Source organism: Peromyscus leucopus, chromosome 8b (genome assembly GCF_004664715.2).
Source record: "Peromyscus leucopus breed LL Stock chromosome 8b, UCI_PerLeu_2.1, whole genome shotgun sequence".
Lineage (NCBI taxonomy): Eukaryota > Metazoa > Chordata > Mammalia > Rodentia > Cricetidae > Peromyscus > Peromyscus leucopus.
This window is the reverse complement of record NC_051086.1, coordinates 68,398,473-68,425,490: the sequence shown is the minus strand read 5'-3', so window position 1 is coordinate 68,425,490 and position 27,018 is coordinate 68,398,473. Positions and strand designations below refer to the sequence as shown.

General features: G+C 38.9%; 1 protein-coding gene across 3 annotated transcripts in view; it reads left to right on the top strand.

The window, feature by feature from the left end:
* The window catches only part of Usp32 (ubiquitin specific peptidase 32), a 159,681-nt gene that overhangs the window by 102,508 nt on the left and 30,155 nt on the right, over nt 1-27,018 (top strand). The window contains exons 14-26 of one of the 3 annotated variants that reach the window (XM_037200941.1): nt 1,747-1,922; nt 2,464-2,604; nt 5,415-5,574; nt 10,170-10,324; nt 11,769-11,850; nt 13,090-13,164; nt 14,839-14,977; nt 15,214-15,319; nt 17,021-17,194; nt 18,855-19,029; nt 19,473-19,624; nt 24,017-24,128; nt 26,459-26,670. In XM_037200941.1, coding sequence (XP_037056836.1) covers nt 1,747-1,922; nt 2,464-2,604; nt 5,415-5,574; nt 10,170-10,324; nt 11,769-11,850; nt 13,090-13,164; nt 14,839-14,977; nt 15,214-15,319; nt 17,021-17,194; nt 18,855-19,029; nt 19,473-19,624; nt 24,017-24,128; nt 26,459-26,670 — 1,859 coding nt within the window. The remainder of the gene's footprint in view (nt 1-1,746; nt 1,923-2,463; nt 2,605-5,414; nt 5,575-10,169; nt 10,325-11,768; nt 11,851-13,089; nt 13,165-14,838; nt 14,978-15,213; nt 15,320-17,020; nt 17,195-18,854; nt 19,030-19,472; nt 19,625-24,016; nt 24,129-26,458; nt 26,671-27,018) is intronic. The other 2 variants (XM_028890541.2, XM_037200942.1) reach the window with 2 other exon arrangements.

The window sequence follows — 27,018 nt, the reverse complement described above, 5'->3', positions numbered from 1 at the left end:
GGATTAGAGGCCTCATATCAGGTCATCTCAATACCTCAGTCCAGAGTTTTGAGATTTATTTTGTTAAAATACCACATATTAATAATACTTATAATTAATTCCCTTCTATCCTTTGTACTTAGCTGAACCTTAATGGTTCTGTACTTATAGGGAAGATACTTTGGTACTACTATAATTCAACTTGAGAATAATCCCTCTTAACTGCTGAAAAAATAGCAAAACTCTCAAACATTATTTTCTCTGTCACTGTTTTCTGACATTTTTTTCCTGTGGGAGTAGTAAGCACACTGGCAGGGCTAGCGTTTTCTTTCCTTCACTCTGTGTAGAGTCTACGGTTTGTCTTCCCTAGCCGACACTACAGAAATGGTTTAGTGGTCCTAGGAGTGTCGTGATCTGCTGTAACACCACATTTCATTCTCATACTTTCTCTCCGTCTCCTTTTCCTTCTCCATTTGAGTCAAGGGTATCAGATGTGGTAACTTCATGCTCTACTATGAATAATAGCCTTAGCACTCCCCCCCCTCCCTGTTAAAAACAAGATTATTTTTTAATCCTAAGTTTCTGTCCGATGTGTGTGTTACTATATTATTACCCACGGGATGAGTAGTGTCACAAATAGAAGTTTACAAAGCAGTTCATAACTAGAATGTTTACAATGTAGTTGAGAGTTGAAATATCTTAAAATACTTTCAGGTTCAACTATACCATTATTAGTCATTTTTCTCTGTATGTTTTTCTATTATGAAGATTATGACTTCTTTTTAAATAGCTATATGAAGAAAATAGGCACTGAGTGTGGTAACACATGAACCCCTTTAAAGGGGGTAGGATGTGGGTGGGTCTCTGAGTTGAGGGCCAGCCTGGTCTACATAATGTGAGTGCTATATACAGACTTTGACTCTGAGGGAGGGAGAGGGACAGAGGTTTAGAGGCTTCCTATTGCTGTTTTCTGCCAAGAATATTTGGAATAATGCTTACAGTAGAAGAATTTTAGGGAGTGTGAAAACACAGCTACTTGGCCTTCCTTCTTATCAGGAGGTCTGTAATTCTCATAAATTATTGTATATTCTAGGAAGGTAGTCAAATATTCATTGGTAACATTTTTGAAAACTTTTATTTTAATCCTATTACTCTATTTTGTCTAGAAAATACATCTGTCTCCTATTTTCTATGTATTTATCAAAATGTAAAACTTCTGTGACATACCAGAATAATAGCATTAACATAATACATTGACATTTGAGTTTATATATTCAAGCCTATGTGTATATAAAAACCAAAAATAAGGTCTGGAGAGATGGTTCAGCCATTAAGAACACTGGCTCCTCTTCCAGAGGACCCAGGTTCAATTCCCAGCACCCACATGGCAGCTCATAGCTGTCTGTAACTTCAGTTCCAGGGAATCTGACACCCTCATGCTAATGCACACAAAATAAAGTTAAATAAATGAATGAATGAATAAGAAGGTACGGTCATTCATTTGCTGGGGGGCGGGGAACATCTAAAAATAAACTTTACTGGGCAGTGGTGGAGCACACCTTTAATCTGAGTACTTATGAGGCAGAGGCAGGTGGACCTCTTGTGAGTTCGAAGCCCTCCTGATCTACAGAGCTAGTTCCAGGACAGCCAAAGCTGTTACACAGTGAAACCCAGTCTCCAAAAATAAAAAATAAAAAAATAAATTAAAAAAAAAAACACTAAAAATAAAAAACTACATCGTTGTTGTTTTGTTTTGTTTCTTGATAGGCTTTCTATATTCTAGCACACCAGGAGCAGATATGTGCTTTGCAAGGCAACATAATACTTCTGACAATAACAACCAGTGTTTGCTAGGAGCCAATGGGAATATCCTTTTGCACCTTAATCCTCAGAAACCAGGAGCTATTGATAACCAGCCACTAGTAACTCAAGAACCAGTAAAGGTAGGTGTTTGACATCAGACTTTCAAATTGTTCTCTTCCAAGTAGCCATTAAATTTCAAAGGTTTTAGCACAAAGAAAACCATTGTAGTTCATCAAACTTAGCCTGTTGTAGGCATGATGTCATCTCATAGTACATATCTGTGAGAGAGAATATGTATATAGCCCTGGCTGTCCTGAAACCTACTATGTAGACCAGGCTGACCTGGAACTCAAGAGGATCCACCTGCCTCTGCCTCCTAAGTACTGGCACTAAATGCATGTGCCACCCTACCCACCCAGAGTTCCCTTTCTTAAATAGTTCATTGGAAAGTAAAACCTACAAACCTCTGCCAAAATCCTATTTTCTGGGTTGGGGATGTAGCTCAGTGACAGTTAATTTGTTTTCAGTACAGGATCCACCAAAACTCTAAGAAGAAAGAAAATTAATTTCCAGCAATATGAAACTGGGAAGTAACAGGAATTTGTTCTATGTCCAAAATTTTTTTTTGATGTACCAGAGACTATAAAATTAAAAATCAGTACTTAATTAATTCTTTCTAAGGCTACATCTTTAACACTAGAAGGAGGACGATTAAAGCGAACTCCACAGCTAATCCATGGAAGAGATTATGAAATGGTCCCAGAACCTGTATGGAGAGCACTTTATCATTGGTATGGAGCAAACCTGGCCCTCCCTCGACCAGTAAGTATAGCTAATGGTGCCTTATATAAGTTGTCATAGAAGAGTGAGTGAGTGTGTGTGTGTGTGTGTGTGTGTGTGTGATGTGTGGTGTATGAAGGCCAGAGGTTAATATTTACTTTTCTGTGTGATTTCCCTAGTCACAATTTAGTCCTTACTTTATGGTTGCACAGTACTTGAAATCCGTTCAAATTGGTTGAAAAATAGCTATATGTTCCTTTACATTTTATTTATTCAATTAGTATTTAGGTAATATTTAAGGTTTTGGAAAGGTATTAAAATGCAATTTTATTATGTCCCTCCATTCCCTTTCCTTGCTTCAGTTCTTCTCACCAGCCTCCACTCCACCCAGACTTCTGGCCTCTTCCTCCCCAATTGTTATTTGCAGACACGCTTACACACATAAATATATATGACCTGCTGAGTCCATTCAGTGTTGCATGTACATGATTTCAAGGATGACCACTTGGTGTTAAATAACCAATTAAGGGCTTCCTCCCTGGGGAAAGACTGCTTTACTTCTTTTAACATTTCTTTGTTGCCTATAGTTTTTGTCTAGGGGTGGGGCTTGAGTAGTTCCCCCTCCATGTTAGCATGTCTTGGTGTTGTCTTTAGTTGGATCTTGTTTAGGCAGCTGTATTGTTGAGATTTTTTTTTTTTTTTGTAATGGTCTGTCTGTTTGGAAGAGAAGCTTTGAGAGATGAAAGCTACACTCACATCTGAGATTTGGAGGGTTTTTGTTTTGTTTTATTGACACTGTTTTGTTTTGTTTTAGATGGAAGGTGGGATGGAAATGTACACAAATTCTAATATTGAAAGATTAATTTAGGAGCAGAAACCTGAGCATATTCAAATCTATGTAACTTAAATGTATGAGTAAGCCACCAAAATATAGGTAGTGGACTTGTTGAACATTTTTAAATTAATATCTGAGCTTAGCATGGTGTCACATGACTATAATACCAATACTCAAGGGTCATAGGTTCAGGGCAGCCTGCAGTATAGAGCAACACTGTCTTTAAGAGAACCTTAGGTTAGAGAGATTTCTCAGTGGTTAGAGCACTGGCTGATCTTGCAAAAGAACTTGGGTTTCTTCCTAGCACCCACATGGTGGCTTAGAGCTATCTTACACTTTAGTTCTAGGGGATCTGACAACCTCTTGTGGCCTCTGTGGGCAGCAGGTACACATGTGGTATGCATACATTTATGCAGGCAAAAAGCCCATACACATATGGAGGCTGGAGTGATTGCTTAGGTTAAGAATACTGGCTTCTCTGTTCTAGAGGACCTGTGTTTGATATCTCTCTCTCTCTCTCTCTCTCTCTCACACACACACACACACACACACACACACACACACACACACACACACGACTCAACCAGTCTGAAACTCTAGCTCCAGGGGATTCCCTTCATTCGGCCTACAAGAGCACTGTACTCATGTGGCGCACAGATATACATACAGGTAAAATACCCATACAAACAAAATAATTAAAATGGTCTATTGGTAGGGAGTGAGACTGGGTCTTTTTACATAGCCCTGGCTGACCTGGAACTCACTATATAGACCATGCTGACCTCTCACTCACAGAGATACACCTACCTGAACCTCCTGAATGCTGAGATTAAATATGTGCCACCATACCCAGCTTAAAAATTTTTGTTTTGTTTTGTCTGTTTGTTTTTTGAGACAGAGTTTCTCTGTGTAGCCCTGGCCATCCAGGAACTGGCTCTGTAAATCAGGCTGGCCTCTTAACTCAGAGAGATTCCCCTTCCTCTCCCTCCTGAGTGCTGGGATTAAGGGCTTGTGCCACCACTCACTGCATAGCTTAAAAATTTTTTTTAAGGAATGTTCATAATGTTCATTTCTTTTTTAAAAAAACACACTATAAAATATAAATAATTTCGCTGGGCGGTGGTGGCGCACGCCTTTAATCCCAGCACTCTGGGAGGCAGAGCCAGGCGGATCGCTGTGAGTTCAAGGCCAGCCTGGGCTACCAAGTGAGCTCCAGGAAAGGCGTAAAACTACGCAGAGAAACCCTGTCTCAAAAAAACAAAAAAAAAAAAAAGTATATATATATATATATAAATAATTTCAAAAATAGCACCAAGAGGTGTAGGTGGGAGTGTATGTCCCACCATACCCAAGTACCCGGCAGTTGCTTCCCAAATTATCACACAGAGGCTTATATTAATTATAAATGCTTGGCCGGTAGCTCAGGCTTATTACTAACTAGCTCTTACACTTAAATTAACCCATAATTCTTATCCATGCTTAGCCACGTGGCTTGGTACCTTTTCTCAGTATGATATTCTCATCTTGCTTCCTCTGTGTCTGCTGGCAACTCTGACTCTGCCCTTCTTCTTCCCAGAATTCTCTTAGTCTGGCTCTCCCTAACTCCTAACCCCTGACCCCAAACCCCTAACTCAGCTCAATCTCTTCCTCCATAGCTGTCATCCAGTCAGCTTTATTATTAACCATGAGCATAATTCACAGCAAAGAGGGGCTAGAGAAGTGGTTCAGAATTTAACAGAAAGAGCACTTGCTGCTCTTTCAGAAGACCCAGGTTTGGTTCCTTGTACTTACATGACAGCTAACAATCATCTATCTCCAGTTCCAGGAGATCTGATTCCCTCTTATGGCCTATAGACACTAGGCACACGTGGTACACATACATACAAGCAAGCGAAACACTCATACACATAAGATAAATAAGTCTATAAAACTTTTTACTAGAACCTTAAGTTTGACTAAAAGGGTTTTGTTCCTTTTTAAAGAATCATCACTACTTTTTTATCTTTTACAAAAATAGGTAATCAAGAATAGCAAGACGGACATCCCAGAACTAGAATTATTTCCTCGCTATCTTCTTTTCCTTCGACAACAGCCTGCCACACGGACACAGCAGTCTAACATCTGGGTGAATATGGGTATGATGAGCTTGAGAATGTTTCCTCAGCACTTGCCTAGAGGTAACTTAAGAATGCAGCAAGAATGCCATGCATTTCCTTAAAAATAAGTGGAAAATCACATTGCTCAAAGCCTGGTGCCACTGTACTAATATATGCCGTTTGCTTTCATACAGAATCAGTAAATCACTTGTGAGCTTAGATCTGTGGTCATGCACAAGATTGGATGGGGACAGAGGCAAACTCTTAGGTGCAAACTAAGAAAGGGTTTTGTCTTTTTTAGTTTGTAAGCTTGTAAAAATAGCAAGTAAAATAGATTTTACTTTTTTTTTTTTTTTTGTTAAACCATTGTAAATTGTTGTTATACCTAAGTTGCAGTTCACCAACCATTAATTAACTGATCTTTGCAACCTCGGATTGATCGATGTAATTAATCCTTTCTGAGCTAGTTGTGTTTTAACAAAATGAGAAACATTTCTCATACCAGGAAGAACATTTTCTAAGAGACATAATACGCATCAAATAGGTATATTTCAAAATGAAAATGATACATTTGCTTTGATTTTGAGAGAGTTTTGTTGTGGTTGTGTTTTGGTTGTTGTGGTGGTGGTGGTTATTGTTTTCTTTTTTGGTAGTGGCGGTAGATGTGAATCCCAGAGCCCTATATATGATAGATAGATGTTCTATCACTTAGTCACATCTCAGCCCAATAGTGTGGCTTTGAGAAATCCCAAGTTATTCCTCAACAAAGGGGGGAAAACCCAAGTCTATCAACATCTCGTACACACTTCTCCTCAGCCGGGTCTGATGTCATACACCTTTAATCCCAGCACTCCAGAAGCAGAGGCAGGTGGCTGTCTCTGAATTCAAGGCCAGCCTGGTCTACATAGCAATTTCCAGGTCACTCAAAGCCATGTAAAGAGATCCTATCTCTAGATAGATGGATGGATGATTGATTGATAGATAGATAGATAGATAGATAGATAGATAGATAGATGACAGATAGATATAAAATGTTCCTCTTAATATATAACGTGAATAAAGTTCTCCTTTGATTCCAAGCCAAAGTTAAATTTATTGATGGAAAATACTTATCTATTTTTCCCTTGCAAATATTTGAAATTATTCTTCAGTTAAAAAAAAAAGGAAGCCGGGCGGTGGTGGCGCACGCCTTTATTCCCAGCACTCGGGAGGCAGAGCCAGACGGATCTCTGTGAGTTCGAGGCCAGCCTGGGCTACCAAGTGAGTTCCAGGAAAGGCGCAAAGCTACACAGAGAAACCCTGTCTCGAAAAACCAAAAAAAAAAAAAAAAAAGGAATAAATTTGAGCTGGCTAGATGGCTCCATAGGTTACTTGTCACCAAGCCTGACAACCTGAGTTTAATTCCCCAGACCCACATGGTGAAAGGAGGGAACTAACTCCTGCAGGTTGTTCTCTGACTTTTACATACACACTTGTTGTACTTGCATACACATGGACACATACTAAATAAATAAATGTAAAATAAAGTTTTAAAATAATTAATTCATCAATTCACAGAATCTTTGGCTATATTTAAGTTGTTAGAATATTATGACTGTCTGTAAACCTACATTACCACCCCTGTGTAAGTACTAGCTCTCCTTTGAATTTGAACGAGCTTATTTTCCTTGAAGGTTGTATTTGGGGGCTGGAGAAATGGCTCCCTAGTTAAAGTCATTAGTTGGTCCTGCACAGGATCCAGGTTCAGTTCCCAGCACCAACGTGGTTCTTCACAACCATCCTGAACACCAGTTTTCAGGGATCTGACACCTTATCTACCCTCCGCAGGCACTAGGAACACATGTGCATAGATACTTGTACACATAAAATAAAAAGTCTGGACTGGAGAGGTGGCTCAATGATTCAGAGCACTTGATCCTCTTCCAGAGGACAATTCCCAGGACCCACATGGCAGCTCACAACTGTATGTGACTGACTATAGTTCCTGTATGCCATCATGCAGGCATACATTAAGTCAAGAACACCAATGCACATAAAATAAAAATACATATTTTTTTAAAGTAAATAAATCCTTTTTTAAAAGCTTCATTCAGATAGTGTCTGAAGATGATTTCACATATTGTTTTGTATGAATTAGAACAAAACAGTGTTTACTTTCTAGCCAAACTTTGGGGAAACCATCAAAACCAAGGAACAATAAAATAGAATCCTTATGAAACATTCTTGATTTAACTTTCTGGTAAATAGAAACATCAGCATACTGTCCATGGCACCCATAGTATGTCTTTCTTGATTCTCTTTAAAAGATAACATGAGAGGCAAGATACGTTGTTGCATTTTTAGTAAGTATTTGTAATTCTTGTGCTGATCCTAGATTTTTGCTGCTTCTGTGAATTTCTGATTTGCTGGTTCTCTTCAGAAGTACAAAATTATGCATATAAGTGGCTGCCTGCTTAATGAGCTAAACTGTGTAGACTGTGGAACTCAGTTTTCCTTTTTCTGGCCTAAGACAGTGGAGATTGGCTGGGGCAATATGCTTGCCGGTGCTTCTGAATCCTAGAATGGGATAGTTTGATACTCCAAATTTGTTTCTTAATTTGAAATTTTATTCTTGACTAATTATAAAATCAATAATTAATTATTTTGAAATTTATAAAACTGCTTTCTTGCTGTAATCTTAAAACTAATCCTCTGATATATAATTGAAAAAAATCTGTTCTTTTGTTTTAAGGGTTATTCTTTGCTTGCTAATAGACAAAGATTTGCTTTGCTACATGTATAAAAAATCATGGTTGAATTTTGTTCTGCCATACATGGTGTGCTTCTTGGTCAAATACTCAGTTATTACCACTCTTCACTAGACATTTTTAAAAAGTACTCCTTTCGCTGGGCGGTGGTGGCGCACGCCTTTAATCCCAGCACTTGGAGGCAGAGCCAGGAGGATCTCTGTGAGTTCAAGGCCAGTCTGGTATACAGAGAGAGATCTAGAGAGAGATCTAGGACAGACACCAAAACCACACAGAGAAACCCTGCCTCGGGGGAAAAAAATACTCCTTTCAAAGAAAGATCTATATAAACCATTCCATGACTGTGATAATTTAGGTAGATTTAAGTCATTATTCCTTAGATGGCTTTTCAGCCTATCTTAGCTGAGTAGGTTCTTCTTGGAAGCTCTTAAAAAGAAAATGATAGTTAATAAGACTCACTAAAAATACAGTTCATGGGCCGGGCGGTGGTGACACACGCCTTTAATCCCAGCACTTGGGAGGCAGAGCCAGGCGGATCTCTGTGAGTTCGAGGCCAGCCTGGACTACCAAGTGAGTTCCAGGAAAAGGCGCAAAGCTACACAGAGAAACCCTGTCTCGAAAACCGCCCCCCCCCCCAAAAAAAATACTGTTCATGGGAGAAAAAAAAACAATTGCTGAATGGGTAAAAAATAACCTGAAATGCATACATGTACTCCAGCAGGGTTATATTGGCGGTTAATTTCTTCGTTTGCTTGGAGTTGCTTAACAAAAATCTAGCCTCTCACAGTCAGAGATAACCATTGTAAACTACAGCTTTTGTCTAGATTTTTGACTAAGAAGTTGACCGGTATTTAGCATATTTACAACCTGTCTTGGATTTCTATAATGCCTTGTCATTTTATTCCTCCATGTCTCTTCCATGTATTCAGACTTAGTATATTTAGTATCTGTGTATCTGTATGTATAGTAACGTCCTCAGATCAGCCCTTTAAGAGCTTGAAAGACACTGTACCAATAGTCTTTTTGTTTCTACCGTATGCACTTCAGAAAGTCAAGGTCGTTATGTTGCCACCATAGTGGAGAGGCAAACTAGATGTTTGTTAGCCACCTAGTTTTCAACAGAATAATTGTTAGTCAGGAAAGCTTCTTGGCTCCATTTAAAAATATTGTCTGGCCTTGTATAACCTGTACCAGTTTCTCTTTGTATGACTGCTACCACATAATTGGGCCACTTAATGACAGTGATGGGATTAGTAATTCTGAGTTTTTTAAGAACTAGATTAAGTGAATATGTGGAATTCAAATTCCATTCTACTTCAAGCACCCTCACTCTTTTATTTTATTATTATTTTATTTTTCAGTTCTGGTATTAAACTCAGGTCTTTTGCACATACTAAACAAGCGTTTTACTCCTGAGCTAAATCCCCAGCTCTCTCCCCATTCTTAAGCAGAATTTTATTTCATCTTGCTATTAAGTATGACCAAACTGAGAACAGTCATATGCTGATGTCAGTTTTTTATCATCATGTTCTCATTCTTGGGATCAAAATATGTCATTTATTTGGATTGCTATACTCTTATTTTTGTTCTTTCAGAATTGAGGCTTTAAGATAGTTGGGTCTTGAGTTTTCTCAAGTAGCCCCCACTTTGGTTTCTTTGAGACAGGGTCTCATGTAGCTCAGACTGATCTTTATGTAGCTGAGGATGACTCTGATGAACTCTTAATCCTTTTGTGCTGGGATTACCATGCCCATCCATATTCAAGCTTTTCATACTATTCTTCATTTATAAAATTATTAAATCTATACTTCTTATTTCTCATCGTTTCCTAAATTACTATGGTCATCATTGCTGAGGCTGGTGTTTTATATTTGTTTGTCTGTTTTTTTATGTCTCCTTTTTTCCTTATCATAACTACTATAACTATAGGAAATGTACCCTCTCCAAATGCGCCTCTAAAGCGGGTGTTAGCCTATACTGGCTGTTTTAGTAGAATGCAAACCATCAAGGAAATTCATGAATATCTGTCTCAAAGGCTTCGCATCAAAGAGGAAGATATGCGACTATGGCTATACAACAGTGAGGTAAGAAGCATTTCAGTCACGAAAAGTCTGCTGTTAAATCATGCAGGGGAGATAGTCCAGTGGTAGAGCACTTGTTCAGTGTATACTAGGCTCTGGGTTTAAAAAAGGGTTAAATCATCTTTCAGAATAGGAGAACTTGTCTGTAGTAGTTAATAAAGCCATATCTGGGATCTCTGTGAAAACTTTAGACTTTTAAGTTGTGCATACATGCCAGGCAGTGGTGGCGCACACCTTTAATCCCAGCATCCCAGCACTCGGGAGGCATAGGCAGGCAGATCTCTGTGAGTTCGAGGCCAACCTGGGCTAGAGAGCGAGTTCCAGGACAGGCACCAGAACTACACAGAGAAACCCTGTCTCCAAAAACAAAACAAAACAAAAAAAGTTGTGTATACATACATGTGAACATTTGTCACCTGAGATCATAACGATAATTGATCAGCATAAGCAAAGCAGTACTATTTTTTAAAAATTGCTGTGGCAATTGTGTTATAAAGTAACAGCAAATAGTCTTATTTTTTTCTTTTATTTTGTTATGTTTTATCTGCATGTAATGTCTGTACCACATGTATGCCTGGTGCCCATGAAAGCCAGAAGAGTGGTCAGATTCCCTGGAACTGGAGTTACAAAAGGTTGTCAACAAAGGGTATGGGGAATAGAGCCCTGGACCTTTGCAAGGAAAAACCACTGAGCTATCTCACTGAGCTATTTCTTGTTCGATTTATTTTGAAGTTGCTTATACACATTAAAAATACCGACAATGCAACGTACATAGTAAAACTTCTTCCTTTTTATCTCTGACCTTTCTTTATCTTCCACACTCCTCAGAGGTAGTGCTATTAAATGCTTGTGTGTTCCTCCCAGTGTATTCAGTATTGTACTCTGAAGCTGGGTTGGAAGGATAGTTTCCCCATTGTCTGTTCCTACTACATTGTTTCTTCCGTCCTGCTTTAGTTGCTAGTGAAGGCATAATCATATAGGAATTAAGAGCACAGTTTGTGTGCCCAAGGGAGCAAAATGTGGGTAGCAACAGGTAATTCAGTTGCAGGTTATAGTTACATTGCTAGGAGTTAAATTCTGACTGTGTCACTTGTTAGTTGTGTAACTGAGACAAGTCACTTAACAATCTATACCCCAGTTTTCACCGAAAAGGGAATGAAAATTTCTTTTCTGCAGGTTCTGTTGTCTCAGTGAACTTTGGTTTGGTCTGTGGTGACTTATCTAACTCTCTCCACAAATTGCATATAATTTTGTTTTACTAACATGTAAAGTGACAGAACACACCATCATTCCTTCACTTTGGCACCTAAACTATAGATTTGAACAGCTAAATATCTATAAATTGAATTATGTAAGTGCAAAGGAATAGTACTTGTCATTCATTTTTATTTTTGTATGTTTTTCAAGTTTACTAGCCAAATTAACAGAAACATTTCCTCCTCTACAGAACTACTTGACTCTTCTGGATGATGAGGATCATAGGTTGGAATATTTGAAAATCCAAGATGAGCAGCACCTGGTAATTGAAGGTACAGAATAGAAATACACATCTATATTAGATTGGGGCAGGGCAGTTGTAGTAGTGGTGATGTACGTGGGGGAGTGTTTAATTTTGTTAATGGGTTTTTGAGGGGTTTGGGGAAAGAGACTTGTGGGGGGGGGGTTGTTATTTTGTATTTTTGAGACAGTCTCTTGTAGCCCAAACTGGCCTTGAACTTCACTGAATAGATAAAGACCTTTGACTTCTGATCCTCCTGCCTCTGCCTCTCAAATGGTGTCATAGATTGAGTTTTAGTTTAGGGTAAGACTTTACAGAATTACTCACTAGGAATCCCATTTTACATTTTTTCTCAAGATAACATTATATTCCTTATATGTTAAAGCTGACCCACTGAATCCCTAGTGTGTTTCTTACCTACTGGATTGTTTCTAAAGAGTGGCCTGTCTATAGATATGTAGCCTTAGGCTGACCAAGGAAGGAAAATGTGGGTGGCAACAGGTAAATTCAGTTGCAAGTTATGAAATTTTATAAAATGTTTTTACTTCCACTTTAAGTTTGAGTGAGGATACCAACATTTCCCCCCAGTACTGGGGATTGAACTTAGAACCTCATGCATTTTGAGCATCCCACCCACTAAGTTTTGTTCCCAGCTCCTCTCATCCGCTACTTTGGCACTCACCTATAATTTACACATGGCACATTCATATTGAAATTATGATGTCTTTCCCCATAATGACTCATGAAAACATTGATAGTTGCATGTGATGAAATTAGTGGATTACCTCAGCGATTGTTAATTTAACAAAAAGATTTTCATATTTCTGATTTTTGTTTGTTTGTTTAGGTTTTTTTGTTGTTGTTGTTGTTTTGTTTTTTGGAGACAAGGTTTCTCTGTGTAACAGCCCTGGCTGTCCTGGAACTCTCTTTGTAGACCAGGCTGGCCTTGAACTTACAAACTTCTGCCTCTGCCCCCCACCCCCAAACCTCAAGTGCTAGAATTAAAGGTGTGCCACCACTGCCCAGCCTGGAATGGATGAATCTGACTCCTGCTCTACATAAAACCAACCTTAGTTGTAATCCCAGCATTCAGGAAGTGAAGTCCAGTTATCTTTGGCTACACATAGCAAGTCTGTGGCCAGCCTGGTCTAAAATTTACTTGATTTTTTTTTTAAGCTCTGATAATAGAAATAACTTTTTTTAACGTCTCAATCAAATGACTATGAATCATATGAATAAGAAGTTAATACATTCCAATCTGTCTTTCTAGTTCGAAACAAAGATATGAGCTGGCCTGAAGAAATGTCCTTTATAGCAAATAGTAGCAAAATAGATAGACATAAAGGTAAGTCCGTATATTCTTTTTACAGACTTACTATGTTGTGGTTGGAGACACTCTCACTGTGTCGTCTAGGCTGGGCTTAAACACTTGAACTTGATCCTCCTGTCCCTCTGGAGAGGCCACCAAATTTGACTCTAACTCTGCAATTAAATAGTTTGTATACTGGATGTGGTGATATACTTTTGTAACCCCAACTCTTGAGATAAATCATAAAGCAGAGATCCAGAGCAGTCTGGGCTCAAAGTAAAGCTCTGTCTCCAAAAAAAAAAAAAAAAGTAAGGGCCAGGATGTTAACTCAGATTGTAAAGTACATAGCATACAACTGTGAGGATCCAAGTTTAGATCCCCAGCACCCATTAGAAATTCAGGCACTGCGGTACACACCTATAATCTCAGCACAGGGGAGAAAAAAAATAGAAGGATTCCTAGCCAGGCAGCTCACCCAGTTAGTGAGCTCCAGGTTTAGTAGAAGACCCTATCACAGAAAGTAAAATGGAGGAAGAAACCCACATCAACCTCTGATCGTCAAATGCCCACATAAATATACATACAAATAATTATTCACATCCATAATTTTTTTTTGTTTTAAAAACGGTGTCTTGTGGTAAGTGATGGGGTGGATATGACCAAAATACATTGTATACATAATATAAAATATTGTTTTTTAAAAATTTCTGAAGTTTATTTTTTTACTTTATGTGTATAGGTATTTTTTACAAGTATGTCTGTGCACCACAGGTGTGCCTGGTACCCTTAGGGTTCAACATTAGTAGATCCCTGGAGCTGGGACAGTTATGAACCTCCACATATGTGCTGAGAATCAAACCTAGCTCCTCTGGAAGAGCAGCAAGTGCTCTTAACTACTAAGGCATCTGAACCATTTCTCAAAAAATAAATGGTTTTAAATTTCTTTTTCTTTTTAAATCTAAAATCTTACTCTGTAACCCAGGCTACATGATTTTTCTAGGGCAGCCTCCCTAGTGCTAGGATCATAGGTATGTACAACTGTGCCCAGCATAAAGTCATCCTTGGAGAATTTAATTCTTAGGTGTTTTTCTTGTTGTCTTAAACAGGGTCTCATATTGAATTCCTAATCTTCCTGCTTCCACCTCCCAGGTGTTGGGATTATGAGCATGTGCTACCATGCCTACCACCAGATACCAACATCCACACAATTAAAAACAACACTTGGCTATTTCTAGGTTACAAATGAGCAAGGATCATCCTGCTTGCTAAAGAAACTCCATAAAAACTGATGTAAAAGACCTGATTAAAAATTGTTTTAAGTCAAGTGGTGGTGGCGCAAGCCTTTAATCCCAGAGGCCAGCCTAGTCTACAGAGCAAGTTCCACAGCAGCCAAGGCTACATAAAGAAACCCTGTCTCGAAAAACCAAAAAAAAAAAAAAAGGAAAGTAAGGTTAAAGAAAAAACTTTCACCATTCATCCAACCAGAAGAATTTTAAAATCACCATATTCAGAAACCAGTATGGTGACACATGCCTATAATGCCAGTACATGGAAGGTTAATGCAGGAGGATTCCTAGTTTGAAACCAACCTCTGATACTAAATAAGTTTCTTTCAAAAGAGAAAGAAAAAAAAGAAAACTCAATTGAATACAAGTAACCATTCCACAGCATGTTGCTATAGCTAGGCTTTTGTCTCATTATTTGTTGCAGTTCCCACAGAAAAGGGAGCCACAGGTCTGAGTAACCTGGGAAACACATGCTTCATGAACTCAAGCATCCAGTGTGTTAGTAACACACAACCACTGACACAGTATTTTATCTCAGGGAGACATCTTTATGAACTCAACAGGTAATCTTTTTGACCCATGGGCTTTGGGTCAAAGTTTATCCTCTATAGTTTTGATCTGAATCCAATATTGCTTAAATCTCCTCTTCCTTTAACTTGAAGGAGAAAATGTTATTTCATTGCCTTATCAAATATGACTTAAGGGCCAAGGGATATGTCTCTTGATAGGTAGTTTTTTGCCTATGTGATTGTGAATTATGGAGAATCTTTGGCAACAAATTTCCCTTTCAAACTTCTAGGACAAATCCCATTGGTATGAAAGGTCATATGGCTAAATGCTATGGCGATTTGGTGCAGGAACTTTGGAGTGGAACTCAGAAGAATGTTGCCCCATTAAAGCTTCGGGTAAGCAGACTAAAATAATATGAAAATATGTAATTCTCTTATCACCTTTATTACACATTTTCTCTATTTAAACTTTTTTAATCAATTTTTTTAAATTTCACTAAGTATCCTAGATACCCAAATTTATATGTGTTCAAATAATGCAAAATAATGCTGTTTATGTAATCAACAGGAAATAAAGATCAAAGAAACAGTACCTCTTTGAGACATTGTTCGTTTACAGATTTCCCAACTGCTTTACTTGTATGAAGAGTAAACCCTTTTGGTACTCCTTGACTGCTAGCATAGGCCACCTAATTATCTGATAGATTTTTTTTTTTTTTTTTTTTTTTTGCATTGCTAAGATAATTCATTTGTAAATCCTGATAGTTAAACACTATGCTTTTTTTTTTTTCTTTTGGCCTGTAACAATAAAACCTAAAATATAACAAGATCAGTTAACTAGAAGAAAACATTCATATAGTTTAGGAAATTTTTCAGGATGATCAGTTGCCATTTTGCTATTTATATAAATACAAATTCATAAATATAAATTAAGCATCTGTGTGAATAAAGAACTGTTTGCTTCAGTGGTGTCTTAGGGTTCTATTGCTGTGATGAGATATCATGACCACGGCAACTCTTTTTTTTTGTTTGTTTACTTGTTTGGTTTTTTTTTTTTTTTTTTTTAATTGCTGAATGCTATTTATTGAAGGAGGGAAGAGGTCTTAAATACAGGCTTACAGCACAATGGGAGAATCCCAGAGGGCAGAAGTTTGCTGCCACCGATGTTTTACAATCTTGCATCTAAGCTGTTAATGCTCATTATGCAGAATATACCGACAAGGAACTTCCCTTAAGCATTCAGGAGGGTGGAACCCAGCAGGGAATTAGCATAGGGAGGCTATCAAGGTCAAGGTCAGCAAGCAAGGCAACAGTTAACCCAAAACGGGGGCCTGGGCCCTACAGGTCCCCCTTTTACTAGAAAATGAGCTTCTGACTTAGGTTGCATGGGATGTCAACAGGTCACCTTACCCATCATGGAGACTCCTGCCCAGGCCACACAGGTGCTCTGTCTTAGGTTGGTGAGTGCCCCCCAGGAATTACCTGTCTCTGAATACTCATTATCATACAGGCTCAATCGTATGTGAGCTGCAGAGTTAACTGCTGCCAAAGATGCACAGCAACTCTTATAAAGGAAAACATTTAATTGGGGCTGGCTTACAGTTCAGAGGTCTTGTCCAATTATTATCATGGTAGGAAGCACAGTGGCACACAGACCAACATAGTACTGGAGAGGTGGCTGAGAGTTCTACAGCAGGTAGAAGCAAGAGAGGGACACTGCACCTGGCTTGAGCTGAAACCTCACATCCCACTGCCAGTGACACATTTCCTCCAACAAGGCCACACTCACCCCAACAAGACCACACCTAATAGTGCCACTCCCTATAGGCCTTTGGGGGCCATTTTCATTCAAGCCACCACAGATGGTATCAGACTGGGAAACATCATTGGCCAAAATGCCTGTCATATTTTTTTTTTTTGTCACTTAAGATTAAAGTTAGAGTAAATTCTCCAGAATTTGTTTGCTGAAATAGAGAAAGACTAAATTTTGTGCCATTTACTTGCTTTCTGATGTTTATCTCTCATTGAATTATGGAATGTGCTTGTTCCAAATTTTATAGGATAGGAAATAATGACAGCTACTCTTCATTTTTGTAGTGGACAATAGCAAAATATGCTCCCAGGTTTAATGGGTTCCAGCAACAAGACTCCCAAGAACTTCTGGCTTTCCTCTTGGATGGTCTTCATGAAGATCTCAACCGAGTCCATGAGAAGCCATATGTAGAACTAAAAGACAGTGATGGACGACCCGACTGGGAAGTGGCTGCAGAGGTTTGTTAGAGTGTCTTTTGTTGTTTTTAAAGGGTCTTGTGTTCTACTGACTTAGCTCAGCACCTTTTTTTAATGCCTTTTGGTGGATAAACTGAGCAGTGTATGTGTGCCCAGGCAATGTAGAGATTAGAGGTTCAAGTTAGATGTCTTCTTAATCTATGTCCCACCTTGTTTTTGAGATGTGTCTCTCACTGAACCTGTAGTTCACTGATTTGGCAGACTAGCTAGCCAGCAGGCTCTAGGGATCCTCCTGTCTCCACCTCCCCTGTGCTGGGATTACAGGCATACACCTAGGTTAACACTGAGTCTGTCTGTGTTTTGTTGACCAACTATTCCTGAGCATGTGCCTGCCGTGGGATATGGTTAACATACCCAGTGTCACTCCGTTCAAGAAAACTAGTTTTGACACTCCTAGCAGCTATCAACTGCATAGTGGGCCTTAGATTTTATGCCCTCTTCCCCTTGTCTGTTCTAGGATGTTGTCTGGTTTGAACTTAGGCAGATCTTGTGTGTGCTATCACAGTTTCTGTGAGTTCGTATGTGCATCCAGCCCTCTTGTATCTGGAAAACACTGTTTCCTTGAATGCATTTTCTATCTATATCTTATCATCTTTCTGCCCCACCTTCCTCATAGATCCCTGAGCCTTGAGAGGAGGGATGCGATAAAGACATTCTATTTAGGGATGAGTGCTCTAGAGTCTCTCAATCTATACATGTTGTTCCATTGTGGATCCTCTGTCTTAATTCCCATCTACTTGAAGAAGAGGCTTCTCTGATGAGGGTTTATCAAGGCACTGATCTATGGGTATAGCAATATGTTGTTAGGACTCATTTTATTGCTATGTTCATTTAGTAGAAAACTGTAGGCTTTCCCATAGGACCTATCACCTACCTAGTCTCAGATCCTTGACCTCATTAACAGTGTCAAATATGGGTTCCATCTCATGGAGCAGGTCTTATGTACAATCAAAAGGTAGGTTGGTCACCCCCAAAACATTTGTGTCACTATTGCATGAATGGGTATATCTTGCAGGCAAGTCACTGTTATAGTTCACAAGGTTCATAGCTGAGTAAGATTGGTGATTACTTTTCTCTTCTGGTAGTATGTATAGTGCTTTCTGGTATTATAAACACAAGTCAGTAAAGGTGAAGCTTAGAGTTAAGTACTAGCTCAATTTCTCCATGTTCAGTGACATAACTGTGATAACTTCAGGTTGTAGAGGGTAACAAACAAATAGTAGTGGCAGTAACCTGTTATGTTTAGGGGAGTCTGTGAGACCTCTTTGGCCAACAATTCAAAAAGATGTAACCCATTCCTAGATCTACAGGTTTTATTTAGTAGTAGTTGAGTCTCTTTATGTAGCCCTGGCTGTCCTGGAACTTGCTATGTTGACCAGACTGGCCTCAGACTCACAGAGATCTGCTTGCTCTGCCTCCAGAGTGCTAGCTAGGATTAAAGATGTACACAAACCATGCCTTGCTTGGTTTTGAGTTTCTTATAAAAGCAATAAATACAATGTTCAATAAATACAAATACATGTGGCACAATTTAAATTTGAACAAGAGTTTTCTGTGGTTAGAGTTTAAATCCAATATACTTAACCAGTATTTTTAGATTTTGTTTGAATTTTGAAAATAAAGTTTTGTTTTTCCTTCATAGGCCTGGGACAACCATCTAAGGAGAAATAGATCAATTGTTGTGGACTTGTTCCATGGTCAGCTAAGATCCCAAGTGAAATGCAAGACATGTGGGCATATAAGTGTCCGATTCGACCCTTTCAATTTTTTGTCTTTACCACTTCCAATGGACAGTTATATGCATTTAGAAATAACAGGTAGGTCACAGAGTTCTGAAGAAAATGATTCATTTTCATTATTTTCCAGTCTGAATTTATAGTTTGTTTGCAATGAGTTCTCATAAATATGAGTAGGCAGCATGTTATAATTAAGCAACTCCACATTAAGGCACATTTTCAGGTTCCAAAGATTTGGAGTATAGGCCTGTTTTTTGTGCTCATTGATGCTTTCCTTAATTCCAGTCATAGCAGAAACTCTTTGAAAAGCTTGTATAGCCAATCAGAGTTCTTTATCAGATGAATATAAATAAATTCTTATTTTCACTCAGTATTATTCCTAAGATTTATTTTATCATTTACATATAAAAAATTTTAGGCTAAAATATTTACTATTTGCAAATCAGATATATCTGTTGTGGTATTATGTAACACTTTTATTGTAACCTGAATTTTACTAATAAAAAGTCTTTTTTCTTTGCTAGTAATTAAATTAGATGGTACTACTCCAATACGATATGGACTAAGACTGAATATGGATGAAAAGTACACAGGTTTGAAAAAGCAGCTAAGTGATCTCTGTGGACTTAAATCAGAACAAATCCTTCTTGCAGAAGTACATAGTTCCAACATAAAGGTAATATTAATTGCTCTTTCTAAGAAATCTGATTCTATTCTTCAAAGATAGGTTTCTCAGTGACTTCAGTTATTATATTAATGTCTTAGTAGTCTATTGCTGGGCTCCCACAGTCCACATCATTACCCTCAGCACCACTGTCTTTCAAGCTCCTACTAGAATGGCCCATTAAGCCCTGCTTAAAGCATTTCAACTGCTTTCCTAATCCAAATTTCCAAAGTTCACATTCTGCAAACAAGCAGAATGGTCAGGCCCATCACAGCAATACCCCACTCCTTGTACCAGCATCTGTCTTAGTTGGTGTTTTGCTGTGAAGAGACACCATGACCATGGCAACTCTCATAAAAGAAGGCATTTAATTGAGGCTTGTTTACAGTTGCCGAGGTTTAGTCCACTATCATCATCACAAGGATCATGGTGGCATCTCGAATATTATTAAAGACCAGCCTTAATAATCTTCCCAGGGGCCCAGAAGAGAAGCTACAAATTATTTTTGGGAAATAAATCTAAGTACACCGAGCTCTTAGTCCATCTACTTTATTTCTCTGGGATAAAATCCTATCTACACAGCTTCAGTTCTGTTCTTGTGCCTAGCTCCTTTCTTGCCTGATTTCTCTCTACATTTATCTGCTGTCCCCTCTAAGTTCCATCTTAATTCTTTCATCTTAGTTCTGCCCCATCTTGGTCTTTCTTATCTCGTTCTTCCCCATCTGGCTCTTCCTCGTCTTCTGTCTTATTCTTCTAGTTCTCCAGTCAAAATCCTCTCCAATCAAAATCCCCAAAATCCTCTCTAAGTTTCTGAGGTTCAAAGTTATATACCCATGCAATAGCAGTGCTCTAGCCAAAGCAAGGTCACCAGACTTGAATTCTTACAGGGTCATAAAAAGGCAGACAAGAGTTTTCCTCAGGCATTGACTGACAGGCTTTCTTTTACAACCCAACAGGGGAGTGGTAAAGGAGGAGGTCAACTAAGAGCTAAAATTGGTTAAGATATCAGAAAAGGGGAATTTATGTGCTCAAACTACATTCCTAGAGGTGGTTAGGTAAATGTTAGGTGTCTATAATGTTAGTATAAATACCACTAAGGTGTATAAGAAAGGAGGGTCTGAGTTTAATTTGCCTTAATTCAGGAGATTGTTTGGCCTTGAATGCTTGATAGGTATTTCAGATGAAATACACTGTTAGGAGTTCTTGGAAGCATACATAGCATACAAGGAAATCATTGCAGGAATTGGCTAATATATGTACAAAAGCTAAAATATCACCAAGACTTCTTAGCCATGACATGACCTTCGGAGACGTCCTTGACCTTTCCAAGTAGTAGTTTTTGTGATAGTAGCTGAATTCCATTACATTTTCCTGCTGCTGCCTGCAGCAGTGGCACACAAGCAGATATGTTGCTGGAGAAGTAGCTGAGAGTTCTACATCCTGACCAGCAGGCACTGAGAAGAAAGAGTGACAATGGGCCTGTCTTGGGTTTTTGAAACCAAAAATCCACCCCCAGTGACACACTACCTCCAACAAGGCCACACCTCCTAATCCTTCTCCAATAATGCCTCTCCTTAATGACTAAACATTCAAATATATAAGCCTATGGGGACCATTCATATTCAAACCACCACACTTAAATAATCAAGGGAGATATAAAACAACAAAAACAAGGGCCAGTGAGATGGCTGAGTGGTTAAAGGTGCTTATCCCCAAGTCTGATGACCTGAGTTAATTCCCTAGGACCCACATGGTAGACATGGTAGCTGACTCCTGAAAGTTGTCCTCTGACTTCCATACATGGGCTGTAGTGTGTGTGTACACACACACACACCAAAACCAGAACAAAAAATATGTATATATCATTCTCCCTTCCTCCTTTCCTCTCTCCCTCCCTCTCCCCTTTTTTCTTTTTTGAAACATGGTCTCACTGCAAAACCCCAGCTGTCCTGGAGCTCACTATGTAGAACGGGCTGGTCTCAAATCCACTTGACTCTGCTGAGATTAAAGGCATTTGCCACCACCCCCAGATTGTATACCATTTTCTTTTCTTTTTTTAAAATTTATTTATTTTTATTTTATGTGCATTGGTGTTCTGCCTGTGTATATGTCTGTGTGAGGGTGTCAGATCCCCTGGAACTGGAGTTACAAACAGTTATGAGCTGCCATGTGAGTGTTGGTAATTGAACCAGGGTCCCCTGGAAGACCACCCAGTGCTCTTAACAGCTGAGCCATATCTCCAGCCCCTGTATACCATTTTCAAATCAAGAAATTTGAAAGGGTTGTCTACCAGAACAGAGCAATAATAAATGATAGTGGCATTTTGAGATAAGGGAATTACCTAAGGCTGCTCATATAAAGGTAGCTATTTTAATATATGGTTAAGTTTTCCCCATCAACTGTCACTAGAATTTTTCTTCAGTTACTTTCTATATTTTTAAAATTTTTTATTCCTTTTTAAATTTAATTGTGTGTGTGTGTGTGTGTGTGTGTGTGTGTGTGTGTGTGTGTATGTATCTGTGTGTGGGTATGTGCACTTGAGTAGAGATGCCTTCAGAGGCCAGATCCCCCTGGAACTAGAGTTACCTGATATGGTTACTGGGAATTAAACTCAGGTCCTCTAGAGAATTATGTGCTCTTAACCACTGAGCCATCTCTCCAGACTTCTTTTTTTTTTTTTTTTTTTTGATGTATGGGTATTTTGCCTACATATATGTTTTTGTACCATGTACATGTCTGGTGCCTGCAAAAGCCAGAAGATACTCCTGGAATTGGAGCTACAGACAGTTGTGAGCTTTAATATAAGTGCTGAGACTCAAACCTGCGTCTTCTGGAAGAACAGCCAATATTCTTAACAGCTACACCGTCTCTCCAGCTCTTCTATATTTATGAATATTTATAAACATAGATCAGCCCTTTACACTAGAAGCTTTTGTTTTAGTCTCTTACCCAGTCACAGATTAAAGATATGCAGATAATAAAATACTGCACTGAACCATGTTTAGATTTTTTTCCTTGTCATTATTCCTTAAACAATAATCTTTACAACTGTTTACATCACATTTTTCCTGTTATTAATTATGTAATGGTTATACATAAGCGGAAGATATGCATAAGCTATATGCAAATACTATTCCATTTTATAATGGATTTGCATCTACAGATCATGGTGTCTGAATATGCGCTACATATGTGCCTGGTACCTGTGGAGGTCAGAAGAGAGCAGTGAATCTCCTGGAACTGTAGTTTCTGGTGTTTGTGAGCTGCCATGTTAGTGCTGGGGTCCAATTCTGGATCATCCACAAGAGCAATTGTTTTTCATTGCTGAGCCATTTTTCCAGTCCCCTTAGTACTGTAGGTTTTACTTTTCAAAATGCTAAAGAATTAGAAAATGGGAAAATACAGCTATAGTGGTACTCTCCTTTAATCCCAGCACTGCGAGGCAGAGGCAGGTGAATCTGGTCTACAGAGCAAGTTCCATGACAACTAGGGCTACACAGAGAAACCATGTCTCAAAAAACAAACAAAAAAAAAAAGAAGAAGGAGAAAATTCACCTTTCTCCTATCCTCTAATCACTGTGATTACAGATTCGTGCTCTCTGAACAGAGCCCTACCAGGTTGACATTTTTGTTATTGTTTTCTTGAGACACTGTCTCACTGTCTCACTCTATGTAGCCTTGGCTGGCCTGTTTCTTACTATGTAAATCAGGCCGGCCTTGAACTCACAGAGATTTGCCAGTCTCTTCTGGGATTAAAGGTGTGTGCCACCATACCCAGGCTGCATTGATTTTTGTTTTTTTCTGGACAGGGTTTCTCTGTGTAGCTTTGGTGCTGCCCTGGATCTTGTTCTGTAGACCAGGCTGACCTCAAACTCAGAGATCCACCTGACTCTGCCTCCTGAGTGCTGGGATTAAAGGCATGTGCCACCACTGGCCTGCTTTTTATTTATGTATATATACACATATGTAATGTATATATATAATGTAAAGAGATCTGTTGGAGTTTGCAGTTTAGTTAGTTGAGACAAAAGGTAAAACTTTCAATCACCCACAGTATACATCCTTCCCATGGACAGGAATAAGAGTTTTCTTTAGTGGGGCTGGAGGGGGGTGGGAGGTGGGTGAATTACGAGTTACTTACTTTATCCAACATTCATCTTTAGTTGGCCAAGGAAGATTGTTTTACTGATGTGTTGGTGTATATCTTTAATCCCAGCAGAAGTAGAAGCAGGCAGATCTCTGAGCTCAAGGCTAACTTGCTCTACATGGTGAGTTCCTGAGTTTCAGAACAGTTAGAGCTACATAGTGAAACCTTGTCTCAAAAAAAAAAATGCTGTACATCACAGAGATAATTTTTCTAATTTATCTAAAACCTTCCTTCCTTTCTTTCTTTCTTTTTTGTAGAACTTCCCTCAGGACAACCAAAAAGTTCGGCTTTCAGTGAGTGGATATTTGTGTGCATTTGAAATTCCCATTCTTGCATCTCCAGTATCAGCGTGTAGTCCAATACAAACAGGTAAGGTAGAACTAGACTTAATTCTCAGGATCTCAGTATTAAACTTTGGTCTAGGGCCAGCAAAATAGCTCAGCTTGATAAAGGAACTTGCAGCTAAGCCTGATCCAAGCCTTATGACTTGAGTTCAGCCCTCAGGACTCACATGGTGGAAGGAAAGAACTGACTCCTGTAAATTGTTCTCTGACTTCCACATGCATGCTGTTGCATGTGCTTGTGCACACATACATAGATACATACATAAATGTAATAAAATTTGGTCTAAGAATTAATATATATTGTTTGTTTGTTTTCTGAAACAGGGTTTCTCTGTGTATCCCTGGCTGTCCTGGAACTCTCTTTGTAGACCAGGCTGGCCTTGAATCACAGAGATCTGATTGCTGGGATCAAAATCACAGCAGAAACCTTTGACTGGAGCTTTTTGTAGGAATTCTAATAATCATTTGGCTCAGATTTTTCTTTTGATTGATGAGGACTCTAAAGTTCATAATCGGTAAATAAGCAAGCTAAGTAGGTAGCTCTTCGCTCATATATATACTATTAATATTCACATCTCTTTTAACTTTTTGTAATGGTAAGATGGCACAAATAGTATGAAAGGAACATGCTATCAGAAAATATAAACAATAAATTTAGTAAATAGGAATTTGTCTGTCTGGTTATTCCATATGCCTTAATATGGTTGGTCATTCAGTCCTTTGGGCTTCATATACTTTGTCCTTTTGTTGTGGTGCTACGTGTCTAACCTAAGGTCTTAGACATGCTAGGTCAGTGTTATACTATACCTCTTGGTAGCATTTTGTGCAAGAGTATTTTCCTGAGAAGATCCCACATACACATGTCTACTAACCCCAAAAAGTAAAAGCATGAGGTCAGAGGTAATGACTGCACTAAAGTCCAGTTTGGTGAACCAGTGAGTTTGTATTGGGTTACTCACAGGAATATGGGTGAGGGGTTACTTACAGGAGCAGAGGTGACTCAAAAAAGCAGCTCATCACCAAGAAGCCCTCCATTACCCTAGTGAGGACTCAAGAAATCTGTATCCCTGGAGCCCTCTGCACAGCTTGAAGCAGCTCACACAGTTCGAGAAATCTCTACACCAGCATCTGAGCTGTTCAGAGTCTCCTTCCCCACACTTATTTACTGCTTTTATAATGCTATAAAGGGGCCTCCCAGAGTTTCACAAGTTCCCACTTTGTCAGACATGTGACATTTTATTTGTTGCCTGATTTCCTGAGCCTTCCCCTTTCCTCTTGGGAAAATGTTTCAGTTGGGAGGAAAAATGATATACAGTATAGCCCTTAGTTTTTTGACACAATTGTTAACACTGTGTATCTCAGATTTGCCCAGATCTCACTGTTCAGTCCAAGATACCATCAAACTCATGATCCTCCTGCCTCTCACTTCCAAGTGCAGAGATTACAAGTGTAAACCATTATGCCCAGGGATTCTTCCTTGACAGCTTACTATTAGGTTAATTGTCCTACTATAAAGGACTTCATAAGAAGTGAAGCTCCTTTCACTGGCATGTAACAGTTATGGTGATGGTGAGTTAGTAGATAATTTCATGTTCTCTATTTAGAATGTCTCCGTTTGATGGGACTTTGCAGTGATGGAAACTAGCATCTCTGTTCTCCAGTACAGTATCCATCACTTGCATGGGCTATTGAGCACTTAAAATGTAGCTATTTAGACTAAGCCTTGGTCACTAGGGGAATGCATTTTTATCTTTGTTTTCATTTAAAAATCATCAGTTGGCTTAAAGCCAGATTGAATAGAATATTTTGAGAATAGGGAATTTTAGAGGAAAGAGAAAATGAATGGTAGAGATGTTTGTGTTGCACATGATACTCTTGGGGTTGCTGCAGAAGCACTACTTCTCTTTCTTTGTTCTTTAGTCATGAGTGTGAGTTATAAAAGTAAATTCTAGGGTGGTGGTGGTGGTGGTGGTGGTGTGGTGGTGGTGGTGGTGGTGGTGGTGGTGGTGGTGGTGGTGGTGCATGCCTTTAATCCCAGCACTGAGGCGGCAGAGGCAGGCGGATCTCTGTGAGTTGGAGGCCAGCCTAGTCTACAGAGTGAGATCCAGGACAGGTACCAAAACAACACAGAGAAACCCTGTCTTGAAAAAAAAACAAATAAATAAAAATAAAATAAATAAATTCTAGACTTTAAATTTACCAATAAATAGAATTGTTTGTTGGTCTGTGAGTTTTCCCTGTCCTGAATTAGGGGAGTCTACACTGTCAATGTTCAAAACACTTATAATACTTGAGAAAAGAAAAAGATGATGGTGATACAAGGTTATGATACTGTGCACATCTCTAAATTTATAGATTGTTCCTCTTCTCCATCTACAAATGGACTGTTCACCCTGACTACCAATGGAGACCTGCCTCGACCTATATTCATCCCCAATGGAATGCCAAGTACACTTGTACCATGTGGAACTGAGAAGAACGTCACAAATGGAGTGGTGAATGGTCATATGCCACCTCTTCCTGATGACCCATTTACAGGCTACATCATTGCAGTCCATCGAAAAATGGTCAGTTAAATGTTGGGCAAGGTATTATTGGTCCTATCAACTATCACTGGTGAAATGCAACCATTTTGTCTCTTCCATATCTTTCGTAAATGTACTCATTCTATCCTATATGCTTATGTAAGTGTTAGAACCAGAATTCCTTGTCATGTGTGGCTGCTATTATATGAAATGACATTCCTTACTGTTAAGAGGCAGCAGAATGATAGATGGAAGGTGTTGCACACCTGCAATCCCAGCACTGGAGAGGCTGAGGCAGGAGAATCAGGATTTGGAGGCCATCCTGGGTTACATAGCAAGGAAAGGCTAACTTGAGCTAAATACTGAGACCGAGTCTCAGACATACAAGAG